Genomic DNA, 21,311 nt, shown 5'->3' on the forward strand with positions numbered 1-21,311 from the left:
ACGAAGAGAATATCTAGGGAGAAGCCCACTGATGGTTGCTGCCTGGCCACCCAGCCAAAGGACTGAGGGAAGAAGAGATGGAGGTGTCATAATGATGGTGGCAATTATGGTGACAAGGGACGGTGGCAGCGATGGGGCTGGAGAGACAATGGCTTAGCTGTTAAGGGTAATACAGAAGCCGGCACGGTGGTGTATTCCTTTAATCCCAGCACTTGGTATTTAAAAAGAGGCAGGCAGACCTCTTGAGTTCGAGGCCAGCCTGGTCTACAGAGCTAATTCCAGGTCAGGGAGGACTACACAGAGAAGCCCTGTCTCAAAAAACATCACAAAACAAAACAAAAGAATAAACACCGCTCAAGAGGACAAGAGTTCTACTCCCCAAACCCACGTTGCGGGGCTCACAACCGCCTCTGACTCCAGCTCACGAGGATCCAATGCCTCTGACTTCCACAGGATCCTTCATGCTCACATACCCATAATTACATAGATTCACTTAATTATAATTTTAAAATGTAGAGATGGTGATGATACTAATAGTGCTGATGTTGGCAGTTGTGATGGTGGGATGATGGGGATGATGGGGATGGTGGGGATGATGGTGATGATGGTGATGATGGTGATGGTGGGGATGATGGTGATGGTGGGGATGATGGGGATGGTGGGGATGATGGTGATGGTGGGATGATGGGGATGGTGGGGATGGTGGGGATGATGGGGATGGTGATGGTGGGGATGATGGGGATGGTGGGGATGATGGTGATGGTGGGGATGATGGAGATGGTGGGGATGATGGGGATGATGGTGATGGTGGGGATGATGGTGATGGTGGGGATGATGGGGATGGTGGGGATGATGGTGATGGTGGGATGATGGGGATGGTGGGGATGGTGGGGATGATGGGGATGGTGATGGTGGGGATGATGGTGATGGTGGGGATGATGGGGATGGTGATGGTGGGGATGATGGAGATGGTGGGGATGATGGGGATGATGGTGATGATGGTGATGGTGGGATGATGGGGATGGTGGGGATGATGGGGATGGTGGGGATGATGGTGATGATGGTGATGATGGTGATGATGGTGATGGTGGGGATGATGGGGATGGTGGGGATGATGGTGATGGTGGGATGATGGGGATGGTGGGGATGATGGGGATGGTGGGGATGATGGTGATGATGGTGATGATGGTGATGGTGGGGATGATGGGGATGGTGGGGATGATGGTGATGGTGGGATGATGGGGATGGTGGGGATGGTGGGGATGATGGGGATGGTGATGGTGGGGATGATGGGGATGGTGGGGATGATGGTGATGGTGGGGATGATGGAGATGGTGGGGATGATGGGGATGATGGTGATGGTGGGGATGATGGTGATGGTGGGGATGATGGGGATGGTGGGGATGATGGTGATGGTGGGATGATGGGGATGGTGGGGATGGTGGGGATGATGGGGATGGTGATGGTGGGGATGATGGTGATGGTGGGGATGATGGGGATGGTGATGGTGGGGATGATGGAGATGGTGGGGATGATGGGGATGATGGTGATGATGGTGATGGTGGGATGATGGGGATGGTGGGGATGATGGGGATGGTGGGGATGATGGTGATGGTGGGGATGATGGGGATGGTGGGGATGACGGTGATGGTGGGGATGATGGGGATGGTGGGGATGATGGTGATGGTGGGGATGATGGTGATGGTGGGGATGATGGGATGGTGGGGATGATGGGGATGGTGGGGATGATGGTGATGGTAGGGATGATGGGGATGGTGGGGATGATGGAGATGGTGGGGATGATGGGGATGATGGTGATGATGGGGATGATGGTGATGGTGGGGATGATGGGGATGATGGGGATGGTGGGGATGATGGGGATGATGGTGATGGTGGGGATGATGGGGATGGTGATGGTGGGGATGATGGTGATGGTGGGGATGATGGGGATGGTGATGGTGGGGATGATGGAGATGGTGGGGATGATGGGGATGATGGGGATGATGGTGATGGTGGGGATGATGGGGATGATGGGGATGGTGGGGATGATGGAGATGGTGGGGATGATGGGGATGGTGGGGATGATGGGGATGGTGGGGATGATGGGGATGATGGTGATGGTGGGGATGATGGGGATGATGGGGATGGTGGGGATGATGGGGATGGTGGGGATGATGGGGATGATGGTGATGGTGGGGATGATGGGGATGATGGTGATGGTGGGGATGATGGAGATGGTGGGGATGATGGGGATAATGGGGATGATGGTGATGGTGGGGATGATGGGGATGATGGGGATGATGGTGATGGTAGGGATGATGGAGATGGTGGGGATGATGGGGATGATGGGGATGATGGTGATGGTGGGGATGATGGGGATGATGGGGATGGTGGGGATGATGGGGATGATGGTGATGGTGGGGATGATGGGGATGATGGGGATGGTGGGGATGATGGGGATGGTGATGGTGGGGATGATGGGGATGGTGATGGTGGGGATGATGGAGATGGTGGGGATGATGGTGATGGTGGGGATGATGGGGATGGTGGGGATGATGGGGATGGTGATGGTGGGGATGATGGTGATGGTGGGGATGATGGTGATGATGGGGATGGTGGGGATGATGGGGATGGTGATGGTGGGGATGATGGTGATGGTGGGGATGATGGAGATGGTGGGGATGATGGTGATGGTGGGGATGATGGGGGTGGGGATGATGGGAATGATGGTGATGGTGGGGATGATGGTGATGGGGATGATAGGGATGGTGGGGATGATGGTGATGATGGGGATGATGGTGATGGTGGGGATGATGGTGATGATGGGGATGGTGGGGATGATGGGGATGGTTTTGGTGCGGATGATAATGATGGTGATGGTGGGGATGATGGGGAAGGTGGGGGTGATGCAGATGACTGTGTTAATGAAGTGCAGTGGAGAGATGGTGACACTAATGCTGATGGCGATGACCGTAACAATCACACACACATGTCCTTTGCTGTATAGTGGGTCTCATTACCCTCATTTGACATTGAGGCCCAGAGATTATCATCACAGTCACAACATACACGACTCTCTCCAAAGACATTTTAACACAGCCGAGGTTGTGTCTAAGTGATCACACACATGTGTGCATGCATCATTATCTAGCTCGGCACCATGATCGGGGCCTCTCTCAGGACCCCAACACCCACCAGGGCATATGAAAGTCACCTCAGGATACAGGGACCCCCACATACTGAGTGTTCTGAGGATGCTCCCAGCAGCAGGAGCCAGCTCCCTTGGCTGCACGTACCCAGAATGCTGAGTGTCTTCATCCCTATGCAGGTGGTAGAGAGAGGATGATACGACCTGTCATCATGGAGACACTACAGGCTGGGATGCTGGCTCTGCTTCTGATGTGTTGTGTTGCCTTTGGCAGAGGACAAGAAAGGAAACTGAAGCCACAAGTTCAAATCCTGGGCCAAAGCCCAGAGAGCCTTCAGTAGGCACCGACTAGAAACATGACTGTCTTAGATCTTATCAGCTAAGCATCAGCTTGTGTGCTTTTGTGTGTGCATGTGTGTGTGCACGTGTGTGTGTGTGTGTGTGCATTAGTGTGTATGTGGGTATGAGTGTGTAAGAGTGTGCATATGTGTATGTGAGCGTGCTTGTGAATGTGTGTGTATGCATGTGTGTGAGTGCGTGTTTGAGTGTATGTGTGACTGTATGTGTGAGTGTGCATGTGAATGAGTGTGCATGTGTATTTGTGTGTGTGAGTGTATGTGTGAGTGTGCATGTGTACTTGTGTGCATGTGTACGTATGTGTACAGATGCATACGTATGGGGGCATAGCTTTACAGACATGTATAGAGGCCCACAGTGACTTCAGCTGCTGTTCCTTAGCTTCTGTCCACTTGTTTTCTGTCTGGCTTAGGGCTGACCAATTAAACTACACTGGCCAGCTGCCCCAAAGATCCACCTGTGTCCACCTTCCTCTGCTAGGATCACAAGCGTGTGCCACCACACCCCACCTTCTCTATGCAGATTCTTTGGCTTAAACTCAGAAGCGCTTTAGCAACCAAGGGATCTCCTGAGTGCCCATCATCCTCTTCTAAATAAAAGGATTTAATTCAACGTCATCTCCCCCCTTTCCAAATGAGCTTCTTTGGCACAGCTTAGAAGAACTTAAACTGGCAAGAGCAAAATTGCTCAGCCCATGACAGTGAGCATGTCCTCAACCTGAATCAGGAGGGAGGGACCATCAGAAAGGAGGTGTGCTCACCCTACAAGCAGACCCCATAGGGAAAGGCGGGCAGGCAGCACTGCTCACTTCGTTCCACCCATGTGGGGAAAGAGGAGCCCCGAGGCCAGGGCCCAAAGCCTGCAGTCTTGGAACTCCACTCCTGCCAAACCGCATCGAGCCAGACAGCGCTGCTAGCCCTGGCTTCGAGAACACAGGGAAGGCAGTTCTGGAAGCTGCACAGAGCCTCATCATGTGAGAGATCGGAGAGTTGAAGTCTCCCTGCCTGTTCCCTGGGGACCACTTCCTGAGCCAGCTCCATGGCCAGGAACCAGAGTCTACTGTGTACATATGAGAAGCACATTTCCCTCTGTGGAAAACAATAGACCTGAAGCAGACACACATGCCATGCTTGAACCCCTGCTTCCCAGGCCAGCTTTGCAAAGGGTGCCATTAACCCAGCCATCTGCTTCCTTGGCTTCATGGTCACTTGGCTGGAGATTCCACAATCCCAGAGCATTGTCAGTGACCTGCCTCTGCTATAAGTGATCAGACAGAGCAGGACTTACTGCCTACAGTTATATATAGGGAGCAGTGCTGGCAAGACCAGCCCAGCTGAAATCAGCCATGTACCCACAGCATGCCCTCAAAAGGAGAGTTAGGTCAGGTATGGTATCCCTACCTACGATCCCAGCCACCAGGAAGCTGAGGCAGGAGGATAACAAGTCCAAGGCTTACCTGAGCTGCATAATGAGACCATGTCTCACAAAGGCAGAAAGGGGCTGGGGAGATTGTTCGGTGGATAAAGTGCTTAATGTGCAAGCACAAGGACCTGAGTTCGAATCCCAGATCCATAGTAATGCCTGGGTTCATACAGAGATACGGATAAGTCCACGAGGCCCCAACTCCTCGATGGAGAACCACACAGCAGATGGCTGATGAGAGAGGGGACTCAGTCTTCCCTGGGGATAAGCCCCCTGATAGGTTATCCAATCCCACATGGACGGCCCTAAACATATGTTCCTATGAGTAATGCAAAATGGACTGTAAGTGTGTGCATGTGTATGTGTGCATGTGTATTATAAACACAGAAGAAGCAATCTTCAATCCTAGAGGGAACTAGGGAGAGAGGAGATGGAGGGGTGGAAAAGAAGGGGTGTTATACTCATGTGTGAAATTCTAAAATAATAAAAATGAAATTTTAAATTTAAATTTAATTACACACTTGTAATTAGTCCTGTGGCGGCAGACAGAATGGACCCTCAGGCTCACTGTCTGTCCAGCCTAAACTACTTGGTGATTTTTAGGCCAATGAAAGATCCTGCCTCAGAAAAACAAGGTAGATAGAGCCGGAGGGTGACACCCTCAAATGACCTCTGACCTTTACAGGCACACACCCACACAGGCATGTACACATATGTACTTGCACATGCATAAGAATATGTCCCTATACATAGACAAAAAGAAGAAAAAAGAAGAGGAGGAGGAAGATGAGGAGGAAGATGAGGAAGAAGAAGAGGAGGAAGAAGAAGAGGAAGAGGAGGAGGAAGATGAGAAAGAGGAAGAGGAGGAAGAAGAAGAGGAGGAAGAAGAAGAGGAAGAGGAGGAGGAAGATGAGAAAGAGGAAGAGGAGGAAGAAGAGGAAGAGGAAGAAGAAGAGGAAGAGGAGGAGGAAGATGAGAAAGAGGAAGAGGAGGAAGAAGAGGAAGAGGAGGAGGAAGAGGAAGAGGAGGAGGAGGAAGAGGAGGAGGAAGAGGAGGAGACAGCCTGTCTATGTGGCAATCCACCATGGGATAGGTGACTTCCTATCTAAGGAACAGAAGGGGGCCATAGAGGTACCCATGAAGACCCATCCAGAGTCATGTAAGGGTCCTGGGGCAGTCTCCAGAGAGTTATCCATTGCCTTGAACCCCTCTCTCTGCACCTGCTGAGGTTTTAACCATGTGAATGCCAAATTCATTCAAAGTCAAATCTCAAAGGACACTGTAAACAGATGCATAAACTCAGGTTAAAACCAGGTACACAGCTGTAGAGGCGGTGCTGTCAGTAACGAGCTTGCCTCTCGCAGACACAGAGTCCGGAATTCAATCCGTAGCTCCTAAGTAAGAAGCTTGTAATGACAGCGGATGCAGGACGCAGAGACAGGTGGGTCTCTAGGACTGGCTGGTCAGGCAGTCAGTATACCCTAATCAGCAAGTTCCAGTTTCAAAACACAGGATGGATGGAAAGAGTGACCCCAAAGTTTACCTCTGGCACATGCACACATGCACACGCCATGTGAGCACGCACACACACACACACACACAGAGGTACAAGACTTCAGTCAACTGCTTTGCCCTGGTGACCAGCCAGAGCTGTTTCCCCAAGAAAACACTGCTCCCAGCTGGACAAGGAAATCCCGTGACCTTCATGGCCAATTACCATGAACTAGCACCAGAAGCAAGAACTGCTTTTCTCAATACTTCCAAGAACTCAGAGTCAAGATGTGGAACCACAACATCTAGAACACCGCCCTCCAAAGCACCAGGAGAAGCCCTTCCTGCCGCTCCATTTCCTGTGATGCTAGACGTCCCTGTCTCGTCACCACAGCATTCATCTCCACTTCTGTGGCAGGTAGACCCTGCATGCATTCCAATTGTCCCTCACCTCCTCCTCACAAGGGCACACAAGCCACTTAGAGTCCCCTAGAAAATCCAAGGCCATGTCTACCCATATCCGCAAGTGTGGCAGAGAGCCAGAGCCAAAGAGGTACCATCTTCGTGTGTCTGCAAGTGTCTGTCATGAGCTTGCCTGTGGACTTTGAGAAAGAGAGATTCACCTGAGGTTCCAGTTGCCTCCTGGTCATGTGTAAGCAGTTTGCCCTCGTTGTGTGGGGCCTGGGTTATCAGGGAATGATAGGATAGTAAAGATTAACAGGGGACTCCATGGCCCAATAAGCTCACTGAATCCTCAGGGGAGCTTTGGTGGTGTTGAACTTTGTCACTGGAGCTTGTTTTGTTTTGTTTTTCCAGACAGGGTTTCTCTGTGTAGCCCTGACTGTCCTAGAACTCGATCTGTAGACCAGGCTGGCCTTGAACTCACTGAGATCCACCTGCCTCTGCCTCTCCTGCCTCCTGCCTCCTGCCTCCTGCCTCCTGCCTCCTGCCTCCTGCCTCCTGCCTCCTGCCTCCTGCCTCCTGCCTCCTGCCTCCTGCCTCCTGCCTCCTGCCTCCTGCCTCCCTCCTGCCTCCTGCCTCCCTCCTGCCTCCTGCCTCCCTCCTGCCTCCTGCCTCTGGGATTAAAAGGGGTGTGCCACCACAGCCCAGCTGTCACTAGGGAGTAGATGGTGTTTACATCTCTCAAGGGAAGGACTCTTCTCAAATCAGTTAATCACATCTGCTGTCCTTCTGTGCCTTTGTAAGGAGCATTCTCAGGTCCCAATGTTAACTCATGAGTACCATTACAGGGGTTACTCCCCACCGAACCAGGGCAGGACCACACTGGTTGTTTTTCTGGTCACAACTATCGAATCCCTGACAGATGCAACTTAAGGGTGAAGCTGTTCATTTTGGCTCACAGTCAAAGGGAGTCCGTGTCTCATGGCAAGGAAGACACAGTAATCTGGTGGTAGGAGCTGGTGGTAAATATGTTTACATGTTGGTAGATCAGAAAGCAGAAACATGCACCAGAAGTCGGGTAAAGTTATATAAACCCCCAAAGCCCACCTTCAGAGACCTACCTCAGACAATCATGCCTCAGGTCTCATAGCTTCTACAAAGTTCCACAATAACAACACCAGCTGAGGATCAAGAGTTCAAATACACGAGGACTGGCAAGATGGTTCAGCAGTAAAGGGAACACTGCTGCCATGCCTGGTGACTTGAGTTCAATTCCCGAGACTTACACAGTGGAAGGAAAGAAACCATTCCTGAAAGTTGTACTTTTACACAGACGTGCATAACGTTTGCATGCACACGTGTGTGCACGCACAGACGCACGCACACTAAATAAATATGTACATAATAAATAAATAAACACATAAATAAATAAATAAATAAATAAATAAATAAATAAATAAATAAATGTAAAACAGAAGAAAATGCAAACCAAAGTTGGGATGTATAATCTTGTACGGAGCATTTTACATTCAACTACCAGTGAAGCATCCTATGTTGGGTGATATAGACAAAAACATATGGGCTGAAGAGATGGTTCAGCAGTGGTTGAGAGCACTGACTGCTCTTCCAGAGGACCCAGGTTCAATTCCCAGCACCCATGTGGCTCACAACTATAACTCTAAGATCTGACACCCTCACACATACATGCAGATAAAAACACCAATGCAAATGAAATAAATAAATCACTTTTTAAAACAACATATAGTTTTTGAGGCAGTGTCTCATGTCATCCAGACTGATTTTGGACTGGCTATGCAGCTAAAACTCTCCCTTGAATTCCCAATCCCCCTGCCTCCACCTTCAAGTGTTGGGATTACAGGTGTCCACCACCATGCCTGGTCTATGTGAAACTTACAACAACAAGCATTTTATCCATCAGACCATCTTGAGATAGGGTCTTGCTTATGTAGATCTAGATTGCCATGAACTCACAGCAATCCTCCTGCCTCAGCCTCCTGAGGGTTAAGATTATAGGTATACTCTGCCACACCCAGATAAAACTTTCTGGCTTTTCTAATCATTTATATAATGAACTTCGCAAACATAGTGCTGGACCCTTACTGCCTCATAGGTTTCTCTTCCTGAAGTAACAACTTCCTTCCTGCTCTGCTTGTCTTTCAGTTTCAAAGAAGGCAATGCTGGCCCAGGCATATGAAAGACGTTGGAACATTCAGCCAGATGACCAGAGCAAAAGTCAGTACACTGCTGTCTTTCTCCAAGTTTGAACATAAAGAAGCTGTGACTCTAGGCCCCATATCTGAGAGAGATGGCTCAACTGCCCATGAGGACCAGGGACACAGCTTCTGCACTGGTCTAGAAGGGCACACACGTCTATATGGCGGAAGCTGCCCCTTCCTCGTGAGTCCACAGACAGAAAAGACAGCATCCCCCCCCCCCTGAGTCCCCACAGGGTTTAGCCAGGAGCAGGCCTGTAAGCCCCAGTGCCTACCTTCTCTCGTTGTCATCCAGGTGAGAAAAGAGCACATTCTTGGAAATGGCCTTAGCCAGCGCAGTCATGGTCTTATAGTCCTTAGGAATGACCTGTGGAGGAGACAAGGCTCAGACCTTTTAGCCCTGGGGACAGAGCTAGCTGCCCAAGCTACTGCTAGAAACTAAGAAGCCATCCAGCTTGGAGCCACATTCTGCTGTCCTCGAGGCACTAGTATCAAGCCATGCTATAAAAACAATAGGAAATGCCATGTGCTTTAAATTAATTTTTAAAATTACATTTATTGACTGATTGAGTCACAGTGTGCTATAGTGTTCAGACAGAGGTCAGAGATCAACCTGCAGGGGGCAGGTCTCTCATTCCACCAAATGGATTCAAGTTTTTAGGTTTGAGAGCAAGCATGTTTACCTGCTGAGCCCATCTTGCCAGACCACCTTTAGTTATTTTTTTTTTAAATAAATAAAAAGTAAGAAAAACACAGTAGTCCAGTAAGAGGCTTAACACAGTCTAGCCAACAGTTTGAAATTGTTTGGGGCGTGTGGCTCTTTGGAGCTTCAGAGCCACCTAGAAAGTGCCAGAAAACAGCCAGAACCTTTTGTCATTTTTTTTTTAACTCTCATTGAATTTGTGGAAAGATGAGAAGCAGTTGTTTAAAGATTAGAAAGCTGGGGGCCTGGCTCAGTGGTTGAGCCCCTGCCTAGAATCCCCCAGTGAGGGGCTGGGGTGTCCTCAGTGGTAGAACATCTGCCTAGAATCCCCCAGTGAGGGGCAGGGGTGTGGCTCAGTGCTAGAGCCCCTGCCTAGAATCCCCCAGTGAGGGGCAGGGGTGTGACTCAGTGGTAGAGCCCCTGCCTAGAATCCCCCAGTGAGCGGCTGGGGGCGTGGCTCAGTGGTAGAGCCCCTGCCTAGAATCCCCCAGTGAGGGGCAGAGGTGTGGCTCAGTGCTAGAGCCCCTGCCTAGAATCCCCCAGTGAGGGGCTGGGGCGTGGCTCAGTGGTAGAGCCCCTGCCTAGAATCCCCCAGTGAGGGGCTGGGGTGTGGCTCAGTGGTAGAGCCCCTGCCTAGAATCCCCCAGTGAGGGGCTGGGGTGTGGCTCAGTGGTAGAGCCCCTGCCTAGAATCCCCCAGTGAGGGGCTGGGGGTGTGGCTCAGTGGTAGAGCCCCTGCCTAGAATCCCCCAGTGAGGGGCTGGGGGTGTGGCTCAGTGGTAGAGCCCCTGTTTACATGTGTGATGCCCTGTGTTCTATACTTAGTACCATAAATCTAAATAAAAGCAGACCAAAACTGCAATCAATATGCCTCATTGATGTAAGTAAGATGTCAGTGTGAGGGACATGAGTATAGGTACCATGTTTACAATTCTTCTGTAAAGAGTCTGCTAGAATTTGAGTAGCTTTTTAAAGAACCTCAGTCAGGTTTGTCAGAGGTATACTGTAAGGGTTGGCTACATAGGCTCGGATGTCATGAGATTGCCTCATGGCCGGGCAACCATGGATAGATGGAGATCTTCTATGGCTTAGTGTCTCCCTGCATTTGTACCACAAGGAAATCTTTGTACTTTCCATCCCTACTCAGGATTTCCCCATTTTACTCTGACAGAACCTGATGCTCCTATGAAATAGGTCCTGGGTTCCCAGCATAACACTGCTCAGGCAGCTGTTAGACACTGGACACCTCTCCTGGATTCCTGACGCTTGGTGGTACAGACTCACCCCTTGATTTCTTTTCCTACTCATACTGTATTCATGTTGCCTTGGGTATAATTGCAAGTTAAGGTTTTTAAAATGCTATCTTATGTTTCCAATATTGGCCATCAAATCCAGAAACTTACCCATGTTAGGCAGGTGATCTACCACTGAGCCACACCCCTGCCCCTCACTGGGGGATTCTAGGCAGAGGCTCTATCACTGAGCCACACCCCTGCCCCTCACTGGGGGATTCTAGGCAGGTGATCTACCACTGAGCCACACCCCTGCCCCTCACTGGGGGATTCTAGGCAGGGGCTCTATCACTGAGCAACACCCCTGCCCCTTACTGGGGGATTCTAGGCAGGGGCTCTACCACTGAGCCACACCCCAGCCCCTCACTGAGGGATTCTAGGCAGGTGATCTACCACTGAGCCACACCCCAGCCCCTCACTGGGGGATTCTAGGCAGGGGCTCTACCACTGAGCCACGCCCCCAGCCCCTCACTGAGGGATTCTAGGCAGGGGCTCTACCACTGAGCCACGCCCCCAGCCCCTCACTGGGGATTCTAGGCAGGGACTCTACCACTGAGCCACACCCCCAGCCCCTCACTGGGGAATTCTAGGCAGGGGCTCTACCACTGAGCCACACCCCCAGCCCCTCACTGGGGATTCTAGGCAGGGACTCTACCACTGAGCCACGCCCCCAGCCCCTCACTGGGGGATTCTAGGCAGGGGCTCTATCACTGAGCCACACCCCTGCTCCTCACTGGGGGATTCTAGGCAGGGGCTCTAACACTGAGCCACACCCCTGCTCCTCACTGGGGGATTCTAGGAAGATGCTCTACCACTGAGGCACACCCCAGCCCCTCACTGGGGGATTCTAGGCAGGGGCTCTACCACTGAGCCACACCCCAACCCCTCACTGGGGGATTCTAGGCAGGGGCTCTACCTCTGAGCCACACCCCAGCCCCTCACTGGGGGATTCTAGGCAGGGGCTCTACCTCTGAGCACCTCTGTGTACAGTCCCTCACTTTGGGACTCTGAAGCTTTATACAAAGTTACACTGGAGCTCTAGGGATGGAGAAGATGACAGAGGGGAAGTGCTCTGAGGAGTTTGTTTGTTTTGATCTTGCTATGTAGCCCAGGCTGGATCATGGGCTCGCATCATCATACCCGGCAGCTTCCTGACTTCACCACAATGCCAATTGTAGTTTTGATCGTCTCCTCATATCGTATTAAATCCAGGAGAAGGCAGCAGTGGGGATTTAGAGGCTTCTGTGTTTCTGTTTTTCAAGATGAGAAACACATATATGCTGAGAGGAGTGGTGGCTACACGACACTATGAGTGACCAACGCCACCTAGCTGTGCACATAAAAGTGGCTAAGATGTTGCATCAGGCTAAGCTGTGCCTCCCAGGTTCCTGTGTGGGATCCCTGCAGCATCCTTGTGGATAGATTTGCAGCCCAGGCACGTCCGAGTAGTTGGGTTATTGAGGTGTAAGGGTGGAGTCCAGGCTTCATAGTTTAGTGCCCTTAATAGAGACTAGAAGGCATATACCAGGATAGAATCATAGCCTGTCTTGTCCTGAAGAACCCCATTTCTCGTCTCCCCAAGCCTGTTCAAGTCCCAGAACTATAAGGAGCTGCATTTGAGCCACATCAAACACTGCTTGTCTCACAGTGCCAGATGCTATGGTGACAATAATCCCACCCATAACTAAGTCTCCTACTCCATGTGACTCCATGCTTTGACCACATAGGTAAACAAATCCCCAGGACTGACAGAGACATCTGGGTGTGAGTGATCATGTGTTCTTTACCTTCCTCACATAGGAGACAGCATCTTCCTCAGTGTAGACTTCAGCGCTCACACCACCCCGGCGGCGACGGGCCTTTACCACAGGATTTGGAGGTGTTGGGGAGATCTCCTCATCATGGGAGTCACACTGTGAGTTTGACTTCTGCCGAGCCAGGATCTGCCTGTTTTCCTCCTATGAGAAAAGAAAGGGAGAGTGAGAAATTGGCTGTCATCTGAGTCTGATGGCTAGAACCTATCAAGAGATTGATGCAGGAGGATCAGAAAATTCAAGGCCAGCATGAAGGTGGAACCCTTGTCTCAAAAGTCAGAAGACCTGGGGATGTAGTTCAGTGGTAGGGCACCTGCCTAGAATCCCCCAGTGAGGGGCTGGGGTGTGGTTCAGCAGTAGAGTATCTACCTAGAATCACCCAGTAAAAGGCAGATAGTGTGGCTCAGTGGTGGGGTTCTGGTTTAGACTCTGCTAGTGAGGGGTGGAACCATAGTTCTGTTAGACTGCTGGCTTAGCATGCCCAAGGCCCTGTATTCAGTACTCCAAGACAAGAAAAGACAAGACCATACCAGAAAGCAACTGTCAGAGCATAACCTAGCCTAGAGTCCTGTACATAGAGACAGGGTCCCCAGGGTCTTCAGGGTGAAGCAAGGGACTTAGAGCTCACCCCACAAGCTGCCAATCATCATCCCTGGAGGATCCTCCTCCCTCAGATACCATTGGTGTCTCCTCTCTTACATCTCCTGGTGGTAAAAACCTTCAAGTCCAGCTATAGGGTTCATCTATTTCTCTACCATCCCTCCAGACAATGGCCCCTCTCCTGCCAGGCCCTAGGCAACTCCACAGTCCCTTGCTCACAACTGAGCAATCTGCCAGCAATGACTCTCACCCCAGACCCTCTTCTCTATATTTCTGTACTGAAAAAGTTTATGAGCCTGATCCTGGTACCTGATGCCAACCTCTCATATTCTGAGGACACCGCTGAGTATCTAATACCGAGTAGGGGGTGTTCTTCCCACCCTGGGTCATCAGCTCACAGTCAATAGGACCCATCTGTGGTACCTTTCTCAGCTCCTACCATATGACTATTCACTGCTCCCTCTAATGGTGGCTTTGCCCCAGGGCCATTGCCCTAGCTGTTCTGGAATCCTAGCATGCCTAGAGTTTTGTGTAGCCCCAATTCCCATCCTGAGGTCTGTGTTCCACCATTACTTAAACTACAGTAATGTACTGTCACAAGCCAAGTGGTCTCCCCTCTCCAAATTCATGTCCTCCTCAGACCTCACTGGGAAAAGACATTTCTCCACCAAAATGTGTCCAATGATGGAATTAAACAAGATCATAGATGATCCAAACAGACACCCCCCCACAATCCAATGGGAATGTATCTGTAAAATCTGTAAGATACTGAGATATAGGAGAGACCACAAGAAGATGAAGATAGAGATTAGAATAACACACCTACAAGTTCTACTGTGGGCCCCTAGAAGCATGAGTAGCAAGAAGAACCCTCCCCAAACCCTTGGGAGGAGCACAGCCCTGTGATGGCTATCCTCAGAGTCCTGACCTCCACAGAGTTAAGGCTGCCTCAGAGACTCAGTTTAGGAAAAGCTGAGAGGCATTAAAGAGCTGTACTCTCTACCCCTACCCCAGGGGAGTACCCTCTACAGGGAGGCCCAGGAAGCCAGTGCCTGCACAGACTGTGGTCTGTCCTTCTTTGTGTATGACAGCCCCACCATGATCTCAACAGGGGTCACCCTCCCCCTGAACCTCCAGAGAGGGGTCCCAACTGTGGAAGACGCTCAGTATAAGCCCCAATTCCACAGGGAGAAGTGAAGGCCAGAGAAGGTTGGCCATCCTTCAAACTCCTCCCTCCCATTCAGGACTCCCCGATCTCTCAACAGCCCCACCCAAAGCCCTTCTAGCACATCCAATGGCTCCCCTCCTGGCGTGTACATCTGGCTCAGCCAGGAGTCTTCCTCGTAGAACAGAATGGCAAGATGTCCGTCACTCTTCTTAGGAAGGGCTGTGGTCATTGTACAACACATGGCTTCACCTACCATCCTCCAGCAATTGGAAACAGCAAATGGAACTTTCTAGAAATAAAGGGCTTATAAGGGTTTTTTTTTCTGATTTGTTTTTGTTGTAGTCATTTGTTTGTTTTGTTGTTGTTTTGCTTTGTTTAATCATTTTTTGCAGTGGTTATAATGCATCCCAGGGCTCAACACATGCTAAGTAATCTCTCTACCACTGAGTCATGTTCCAGCCTTTCACTGAGGGGTTCTAGGCAGGTGTTGGACCTCTGAGCCATGCCTCTAGCCCTGTGTTTGCTTTTATATTGAAACAGGGTCTCACTACATTGCCCGTGCTGGTCTTGAACTCATAATCCTCCAGCCTCAGCCTCAGCCTCAGGAATAGCTGGGGTTACTTCTCATCCTCTTCCTCGCAACCCTCATGACTCCTCTTGGCTCTTGAGATACCCCCAACCCACAGCCCTTCCTGTACCAGCAACAGGATGGAGTCTTCTACCAGGCTGGAGGCTCATGGATTCTCTCCAGGTTGGAGGTTCATGGATTCTCCCCAGCACTAGGTGTAGAACTTAGATGGACTGGCTGCCTTCCTACCAATGCCTTCTAATAGCCCCAGAGAGAGTCCACCCAGTGCAAGAGTGACACCATGGCTCCTAGATACCTGTCTTCAGGTGCACAGTATGTAGGACCCTGGAAAATGACTGCAGTATTAAACAAAGCCAAGGCTGGGTCCCTTACTGTGCTCCTGATCTCCTGCCATGACTTTAAAAAAAAGTCCTTTCAAACACGGAGACAGAAACAGGAGGCTGGCTATGGGAGAACAGGAGAACGCAAGGTGCCTTAACTTCCCGCTGGCTAAGAGGTTTTTAACAATCCAGGCTGTCCCGTGGACCTATGAACAATGAGAGGCAGGACTAGGGGTGTGGTTTAGATAGGATGCATGCTTTTAGAGGACCCTGGGTCCTATCCTGGGCATCATATACAGCAGAGCACCTGTAATCCCAGTACTCAGGAGGACCAGGAGCTCAATGACAGCCTCCACTACACAGCAAATTCAGAGCCAGCTTATGAGAGACATGAAATCCTGTCTAAAACAAAACCAGCTCTAGGGTAAAAAATTAGGCTGTCCTGGGAGTAGGAATCACAATATAGGAGACCTTGTCAAACAGACTTGAGCAGGTATGGCTCCACAGGAGATGCCAGGTGTCAGCAAAGGCCCTCCAGCATTGCCTAGAACCCCCAACCTCCTTTTGCCGACATGTGACAGCTAGGGCCCACTCCTCACAGAGGTGGGTGCAGCAGCCTGTCTGTGGCTCTAACCAAAGAGCTCCCATCTCCAGCTATCAGCATGGCCAGGAAAGGGAGCCCATCACCCACCAGAGCGCCTCATCACAGTGACTGGCTGAATCTCAACGTTTCAAATCAGCAGATCCTGAACACCCAGCCAGGAAACCACAAAGAATGTTCAGCGTGTTCTACAAAGCAGTTCTACAAAGCTGTTTAAAAATATCTTTTATAGAATTTCCCGTAAGAAGACAGCAGGTGGGTGAGGTTCCTCCCCTCCCTCCAGACACTCCACTCTAACGATAGTACATTAAATATGCACATATATAAATCCACGCCGCCAAGGAGAATGGGAGAGACGCCATCAAAAAGCTTCAGAAGATTCCTGGAAAAAGAACAGCCAACACAGGAGTGGTATCTAGGACAGACCTGGGCTTCCCTAGCTTCAGGAAAGAAGTGGTGGGCCCTGTAGAACCCCCTGGAACACAGTGACACCAAGTGACATCTTGGCAGACCCAAGATGAGGAAGGCAGACCTGGGCAGGCCCTGCACCAGGGCCAGCTCCATGGGCCCTCAATGCTTCCCTTGGCTTAGCCTTCATTATGGAAATGTTCAAGATAATACAAAAGTATGACTCACCAAACACCCAGAGCCCAGATCTACCCAAGATCAAAGGAGACCCACTCCTCCACTCCCTCCTTAGTCACACATGCGTGAAGAGAACCTAAGATGCTACCACATAATTTGAAGAAGCAACCGCGTCATTAGAAAAAAATAAAATTCTGCCTGCCAGTTTGTGGACATAAATAGCATCGAAATAAATACCGTACTCTAGAAAGGATGTCTCCACCATCACGCACCCTACAGCCAGGCTGCGTGAGGAAGGATGATGGCTTATCTGGTCTGACAGTTTAAAGGATATCAAGCAATACAACAGCTAGCGGGTGGCCCTTCCATGCTCCTGAGAGCCCTGCTCTGCACAAAGCCAGAATTCTTATCTCCCCCTCTATGTTGAAAGGTGGAGGCACAGATTGGGAAAAACCCCAGGCAGAGTTGGGCATAGAAGACCTGAGTGTCCTCCCAGCACTGGGGAGGCTAAGCCAGAAACACCATGACTTTGAGGCCAACCGGAGTGACACAGAAAGACCCTATCTCAAAGAGCAAATAGAGTTAGGAATGGATGTCAGAGGAGGGTTCACTTGGCATGCGTGAAATTCCCGGCAACCTCATAAGCAGAGAACGGTAGTGCACACCTATAATCCTAGCCATCCAGAGGGTCTGTTCTACGTAGTGAGTTCTAGAACAGCCAGGGCTATGTAGTGAGACACTGTCTCAAAATCAAAAACAAAAAAGCAAAATAAACAAAAGAAAAGAAAAAAATGCACAGGTACAGACAGGGGCTCCGAGAACAAGTTATATTCTTGTATATTCTTGACATCCCAACCCTCCTACCTCCACCCTATTCTGCCACAGGGGTCCCTGAGGGCAGCTGTGAAGGAAGCTTTCACCCATGCCTAGGAGATGAAGCCTGGACCTCCCAGAACACCAGTAGGAGCCTGACTCACTAACCCCATAGTCATTATGAGCACAGCCTACAGCGCGTGGCTGACTCATTTCTACAGTGCCCCCTCCTATGCCTTCCCCACATGCTGAAACACACATGATCTGTGGACCTATCACACACCAGGCTTGGTAAGCCTGTATCCCATTCAGATTTGGGGGTTGAGCCTCAGGTGGGGGGCAGTGTGCACTCCACTGGCACTAGCTACCTCATCTCACTTAGAACCTGGCACTCTAGAACCTCAGGCCAACTGACATCACGGTGCCCTGTTGCCTTGACAACCAACCTCAGCATCTCAAGATGGTTGCTGTTCTCTTATATCTCTCCCCATTGCTGGCACCAGAACAGATCAACAATTAGTCCTGGAAATACCTTGTAAGCTTAGAGAGGTCATTGCTGGTGTGTGTGTGTGTGTGTATGTGTGTGTGTGTGTAGGTCAGAAAATAACCTGAGCTCTTGCTCTAAGTGCTATTCACCGGTTTTTTTGTTTTGTTTTTTTGAGTGTCTCTCCCAGGCCTGGAACTCACCAAGTAGGCTATGCTGGCTGCCCAGCAAACCTAGCTCTCTCAGCTTCCTCTGTGCTGGTTCCAAAGGGCCCACTACCTCACCTAGCTTCTTTAAATAAAAATATACATAAATATATTAATATAAATATGTATTCAAATATATTAATGTAAATATATGTGAATATAAATATATTAAAGTTTTTAAATATATTAAAATATATTTAAACACAAATATATGAATATAGATATATTTAAATAAATATTTGGATCCATTTAAACAAATATGTGAATATATATATTTAAATACATGAACATATGAGTATAAATAAATATTTGAATACACAAGTATATGAATACATATATTTATATGGAGTCTGGAGATTGATCTCAGGTCCTCGTGTTTACAAGCATTTTTATCAACTGAGTTAACTCTCCAGCCCTATTACTGGATTTTGTTGTTTGTTTTGGTTTTATTGTTTGTTTGTTTGTGACAGGGTCTCATACAGCTCAGGCTGGCCTCAAACTTACTATAAACTTCAGGTTGGTCTTGAACTCCTGACCATTCTGGAATGCTGCGATGGCGGATGTGTGTTATCCTCCCAGTTCATCTGAACAGTCAGAGGTTTTGGGTAATGAGCCCCTGCCACAGAAACCACCATACACACTCATGGGCCATTCCTACCTAGATCATGACTCTAGCTGGCGATCTCTTCTCTGGCTTGAGTGACAAGCAAGCTCTGGGCCTTTGCTTTTAGAAGTGATTAAAAACAACAGCTGCAAACGACATACAGTTCTCAGATAGGAAACTCTCACAAGGTTAAAAAGTTGAATGAAAAACAAACAAACCAACTTGGGGTTGGATGACAACATTAGCCACACAAGCACAGGAACCAGAGTTGGGATCTCTAACACCCACATAAAAAAGCTGGGTGGGGTCAGGTGTTTGTATTCTTAGTTCCTGAAAGGCTGATAAAGAAATCCCATAGGCTTCTATCTAGACAAGACTAATCGCCAGGCTCCAGGTTAAGAGAGAGACCCTGTCTCAAAAAAAAAAAAAAGAAAGAAAAGAAAAAGAAAAAGATCCTGGATATTGATGCCTGGCGCACACGTGGGCGCGGGTGCACACACACACAGACACACACACACACACACACACACACACACACACACACACAAGCATTCGCTCATACACATGGACGCACACATGCACTAATTCCAGCACAGTTAACATTTGCTGTGACAGATGCCAACCTATAGACAATATTCTTTATATGTATAGCTATTTTGGATTAAAAGGCAACGAACCAGGCTTGTGAGCCTGAGTCTCTGTAAAGCACAGACTCATATCATCTCCCAGACATAGTGGGAAGTCTCTCGCAAAAGGCTAACCACTTCCCCTATGGTGCAGATGCCCTGCTGACCTGCTCCCACATCCCATGAGCTGGTCCCCACAGGTCCCCGAGAACCCACCCTATGACTTTATTTAGGTTCCTCATCAACCCTTTGAGGGAAACAGCATCACACCCCACCAAAATAAAGTATTTAACTACCATAAAGATGAGGAAGGGCAGCCCTTGTTTGAGAAGCCTGCACTCGCTCTCTGGGTGGGTTGTAATTTTGCTCCCACGTGTCTGTCCTTCTAGTAACTTAAAAATCTATATTTAAAATGTCTCTTAGCACCAGCCTGCCCGACGACCAGCAGCATGTGATCACCAGGACACACAAGATGGAAGGAACGAGCCAATTCCAAGTTGCTCTCTGACCTCTCCTGTATAAGTCAAAATACACCCCAATAAATAAATAAATGTAATTTTAAATCTTTAGAATTATTTTATGTGTGTGTTTATTTGCCTTCGTGAGTGTTTGTGCACCCTGTGTGCCTGGTGCTCACAGAGGTCAGAAGAGGGCAGCAGACTTGGAGCTTGGATCATGGATGGTATGTGAACCAGGGTTCTCTGGAAGAGCAGCCGGGACACTTACCCACTGAGTATCTATCTCTCCAGCTCCAAAGAATGTGTTAAGAAATCTCAACTCTGCTTCACAATAGCCCGTCCTGAAGTTCTCTTCTACTGTGAGACCATGGTTCTGATTTTATCAAAATCAAGGTCTTGAAAAGATATGAGAAGATCCTCCAGCTGCTGTGGGCCACAGTGTGGAGCTGTGCCTCCCTCCCTGCCTCCAATGGCACATTTCCCTTTTCCAGAAACTCCATATCAATGAAATCACCCATACACAGTCTCCCATGCCTGGTTTCTTTCACTAAGCTTCGTGTTTCCAGAGGAAGCCTTCAGGTATTGTTCCTGTTCATGGCTGAGTCGTATTTCATTATAACCTATCGATGCTTCCTCCTTTTTCATGGCTGACTGATATTCCACTGTATGGGCATACCGCATTTGTTTAGTCCTTTGTCTACTGGTGTATCTGAGGTACTGTGAGCAATGCTGCTGCAAGCATTCATGCACAGATGTGCCTGAATACCTGTCTTCAGAGCTTCGGGTGTCTGCTCAGATGCTGAATTGCGGAGTCATGCAATAATGAAGGTTCCACTTTTCAAAATTACCTTCACTTGTGGGGAGGTGAGTATGAATGCAACAGCATATGTATGTGGCCGTCAGAGGATAACGTATGGATGTCAGTTCTCTCCGTACATCCTGAGGATTGAACTCAGCAGGTCAAGAGGCTTGGTAGCATTCACCTTTACCCATGGATTGATCTTACTAGCTCCAATGTTCTACTGTTTGAGAAGCTGCTGGCTGGACTCTTCTCCATGCTAACTATACCATTTTACATCAGTAACATTCAACATGTTATCTGCCCCCTCCCCTCTCTCTCTCCCACCCTGCTTTTTTGTTTGTTTTCTGTTTGGGTTTTGCTGTTGTTATTGTTGTTGTTTGGTTTTTGGTTTGTTTTTGAGATAGGGTTTGCCTGTGTAGCCCTGTCTGCCCTGGAATTTACTCTGTAGAGCAGGCTGGCCTCCAACTCAGAGAACCTTCCTGCCTCTGCCTCCTGAATGCTGAGATTAAATGCATGTCCACCACTGCCTGGCTCAATATCTTATTTTCTGTTTTATTTTGTTTTTAATATGGTCAACAGGAGTGGCCTTTAGA

General features: G+C 49.3%; 1 protein-coding gene across 5 annotated transcripts in view; it reads right to left on the reverse strand.

Moving 5' to 3' along the window:
• Window positions 1-21,311, reverse strand: part of Prkar1b (protein kinase cAMP-dependent type I regulatory subunit beta) — a 140,215-nt gene that overhangs the window by 84,385 nt on the left and 34,519 nt on the right. For all 5 annotated transcript variants that reach the window (XM_076923439.1, XM_076923437.1, XM_076923434.1 and 2 more), the window contains exons 3-4: window positions 12,836-13,006; window positions 9,330-9,421 (exon numbers count right to left, since the gene is read on the reverse strand). In XM_076923439.1, the coding sequence (XP_076779554.1) occupies window positions 9,330-9,421; window positions 12,836-13,006 (263 nt within the window). The remainder of the gene's footprint in view (window positions 1-9,329; window positions 9,422-12,835; window positions 13,007-21,311) is intronic.

This window comes from Arvicanthis niloticus, chromosome 24 (genome assembly GCF_011762505.2).
Source record: "Arvicanthis niloticus isolate mArvNil1 chromosome 24, mArvNil1.pat.X, whole genome shotgun sequence".
In the NCBI taxonomy this organism is placed as follows: Eukaryota; Metazoa; Chordata; class Mammalia; order Rodentia; family Muridae; genus Arvicanthis; species Arvicanthis niloticus.